This window comes from Mizuhopecten yessoensis, unplaced genomic scaffold, assembly GCF_002113885.1.
Source record: "Mizuhopecten yessoensis strain PY_sf001 unplaced genomic scaffold, ASM211388v2 scaffold8935, whole genome shotgun sequence".
In the NCBI taxonomy this organism is placed as follows: Eukaryota; Metazoa; Mollusca; class Bivalvia; order Pectinida; family Pectinidae; genus Mizuhopecten; species Mizuhopecten yessoensis.
Window position 1 is genome coordinate 2,071 of NW_018407796.1, and position 3,632 is coordinate 5,702.

At 45.0% G+C, this 3,632-nt stretch overlaps 1 protein-coding gene across 1 annotated transcript; it reads right to left on the bottom strand.

Annotated features, from left to right (window-relative positions):
* Window positions 1–6: 6 nt before the first annotated feature.
* Window positions 7–3,267, bottom strand: LOC110456872 (uncharacterized protein K02A2.6-like). The gene has a single exon (XM_021507897.1). It carries the CDS (start codon window positions 3,201–3,203, stop codon window positions 45–47), a length of 3,159 nt encoding a protein of 1,052 aa, XP_021363572.1. The 5' UTR covers window positions 3,204–3,267; the 3' UTR covers window positions 7–44.
* Window positions 3,268–3,632: the final 365 nt, after the last annotated feature.

A 3,632-nucleotide genomic window follows, 5' to 3' on the forward strand; every position in this document is an offset into this window, starting at 1 on the left:
TGATATGTGGATGAGTTTGTAACCAAAATCTCAACCCACTTACTTTATGCGTCAATGACGACCAGGTACATGTTACCCAGAAATGGACCTGCGTAGTCCACATGTACGCGTGACCATGGCCTCGATGGCCAGTCCCATGAATGAAGTGGTGCCATTGCCGGTATGGAAGCCTGTAGTTGACACGACTCACAACACTTCACTCGCTCCTCGATTTCGGCGTCAATGCCTGGCCACCAGACGTACCCTCGAGCAAAACTTTTCATCTTGACGATGCCTGGGTGACCTTCATGAAGGGCGTCGAACAACGATGCTCGTCCAAATGTAGGGATTACTATGCGATTCCCCCACAGTAGAACATCCTCATACAGATTGAGTTCATGTCTCCGGTTGTGATAGGGTTTTAACCGTTCATTCGGACACTTCTCTCCCCAACCTCTGTACACCCAGCCGATAACTTCCTGTAACGTAGGGTCCTGTTTTGTCCAGGTTTGCACTTGCTCAAAGGTTACGGGCGAAGAGTTAAGCGTGTCCATCATCAAAATCATTTCTCCTGGAACTGGTACCTCATCTACAGTTTCACTCAGAGGTAATCGACTAAGCCCATCGGCGTTAGCATTCAATGTTCCCGGACGGTAGATTAAGTCATACTCGTATGCCGCGAGTAGAAGCGCCCACCTCTGGATGCGCGCAGATGCCATAGTCGGAATGGCCCGATCAGTCTTGAAAATCCCCAATAACGGCTTGTGATCTGTATATATGGTAAATGTCCTTCCATATAAATACTGGTGAAACTTTTTCACACCAAAGATAAGGGCTGCGCCCTCCTTATCCAATTGAGAGTAGTTCTTTTCAGCCGGTGCCAGCGAACGCGACGCGTAGGCGATAGGCCGTTCCTTGCCGTCTGGCTCGACATGCGATAGAACCGCACCAAGGCCATAAGGAGAAGCATCACACGACAACACTAGCTTCTTCTTCGGATCGTAATGCACGAGTACCGTATCCGACTGTAAAAGTTCCTTGGCCTTGACGAACGCATTTTCTTCGCGTTTTCCCCACTTCCAGTCAGTCTCCTTGGCTAACAACATGTGAAGTGGTGCAAGCACTGTGCTTATGTTGGGTAAATAGCACGCATAATAGTTAAGCATACCAAGGAAAGCCTGAAGTTCTTTCACGTTCCTGGGCGCAGGAGCGTCCTTGATGGCTCTAACCTTGACCTCAATCGGTTGCATGCCCTCTCCAGTGATCCTGTGACCCAAATACTCAACTTCTTCCTTCATGAAAAAGCATTTACTCTTTTTCAAGTGTATACCCGCATTCTCCAGTTTGGTCAAAACCAGTTCTAAGTTCTTGATATGACTCTGTCGATCCCTCCCGGCGACTAAGATGTCGTCGACACGAACTATCACTTGCGGTACACCTTGAAGGATATTTTCCATTGTCCTCTGGAAAATTCCGGGAGCTGACGAAATCCCATATGGTAGACGATTATAGCAAAACAGGCCCTTATGGGTATTGATTGTTGTGTAGGGTTTCGACTCGGTGTCCAACTCTAACTGCTGATAAGCCTGGCTCAAATCCAGTTTCGAGTAGAAAGCTCCACCTCCAAGACTAGCATACAAATCTTCAGTCTTAGGGATTGGGTAGTTGTCCAACTTACTCACTTGATTTACAGTTACTTTGTAATCACCACAGATACGAATGGTAGAATCCGACTTGACAATGGGTACGATAGGTGTCGCCCACTCTGACATTTCAACAGGCTCAATGGTGCCTTCCTGCACCAGTCTATCCAGTTCCGTTTCAATCTTTTCCCGCAATGCGTATGGAACTGGTCTTGCCTTGAAATAACGCGGTTTCTCGTTCTGATCCACATATATCTTGGCTTTAAAGTTTTTCACTTTACCCAGTCCTCCTGCAAAGACTGCCTTATGCTTATCAAGCACTGTCTGTAGTTCATGATCCTCACTGACCTTGAATATCTCAGCCCAGTTCAACTTTATTTTCCCTAGCCAGTCGCGTCCCATGAGATTCGGACCGTTACCCTTGACTATTACAATCAACATTTCTCTCGTAAAGTTACGATAGCACACTGTGAGTACGCACTCGCCCAAAGTAGGCACACTTGCCCCTGTGTATGTGCGTAACTTGACCTGGGTGGGTTTGAGTTCGAGTCCAGTATCCTCAGATAACTCGCGAAATGTTGTTTCACTCAACACTGAAATTCCAGCGCCTGTATCGATTTCCATGTCCACATTCTTACCCCCTATTTGAAGTTTGACATGGTAGGGTTTCCTTGATTCCCCAATGTGATTGATGTGATACATCATGTACATCTCGTCCTCAGAATCCTCCATCATATGGACCTTGGAAGGCTGTTTGCTGTACTGACCACTTTGCCTTTTATACAGCTTGCCTGACTTATCCCCCTCCTTGTTGGGGCACTTATCCCTAATGTGTCCCTTTTGACCACACTTGTAACATTCATAGTCCTTAAACCTGCATGTGTGAGGTTTATGCTTCCCTCCACACCGCCAACATGGTTTGTCATGTCTATCAGTACTTCCAGAACTTTGATGTCCCTTGTTGAACTGTTTATTGTTTTTGAATTTCGCGCTTTGCGAAGACTGTAACTTGTTGACTTGTTCCTTTGAACTAGTAGATTGTTGAAGGTCTATTACGTTTTTCTTCGCTAATTCCATCGAATATGCGATGTCAAATGCCTTTTTGAATGTTAATTCACTCTCCGACAACAACCGACGTTGAATGCGATCTTCATTAATTCCGCAAACTATTCTGTCTCTCAACATATTGTCTAAGGTTTCTCCATAGTTACAGTGTTCCGCTAAATGCCTCAAACTCGCAACATAATCTGACACAGTTTCTCCCGCACTTCGAAATCTGTTATGGAATTTATAACGTTCAACAATTTCTGATGATTTTGGCTGATAATGGCCCTGTACTATTGCCACAAGTTCATCATATGTCTTATCGCCCGGTTTAGCCGGTACAAGGAGATCGCACATGAGCTTGTACACTTTTCCGCCACAAACGCTCAATAGGATTGACTTACGTTTTGCCTTGTCTGCATCGTCCGTGTTTCCGATGTTATTCGCATCAAAATAATGTCCCAGACGTTCTGTATAGTGTTCCCACGTTCCGACCGCCTCCTCAAAAGCGTCGATTTTACCAAATGTCGCTGTCATGTTTGTCCTCGTCGCCAATTGTTATGTTCTTTATCTAGACACAACTAACCAAACATCAGGTCAAGATGGCTTCTCAAAAACATGTGCTTTTATTACCCATCATGCAATACATTACGTAATACAAATTACCGACATAGCATTCGTCAGCATCCGTAACCGATCCGCTACGGAGCGTTTACAACCACTTGTACATACAATGTACAGAAACACTACAACTTACTTGCTATTTTTTTAGCTTTTACATCCCATGATTTACCTTTCCTGGCGGACCATGAATAAACTTTGTACTGAATACGGTCATTATTTCAACTTACAACACAACCTAAACACTGCCATTCGTTGTTTGGATACACAAGACATCCAGCCCATATCTTTTTCACCTAGATTCGATTATGTAACTGGATGGTGTGTGTGTGTGTGGGGGGGTGG

Bases quoted from the DNA above. Each gene is read 5' to 3' on its own strand.
- LOC110456872 (XM_021507897.1), bottom strand. From the start codon at position 3,203: ATGACAGCGACATTTGGTAAAATCGACGCTTTTGAGGAGGCGGTCGGA.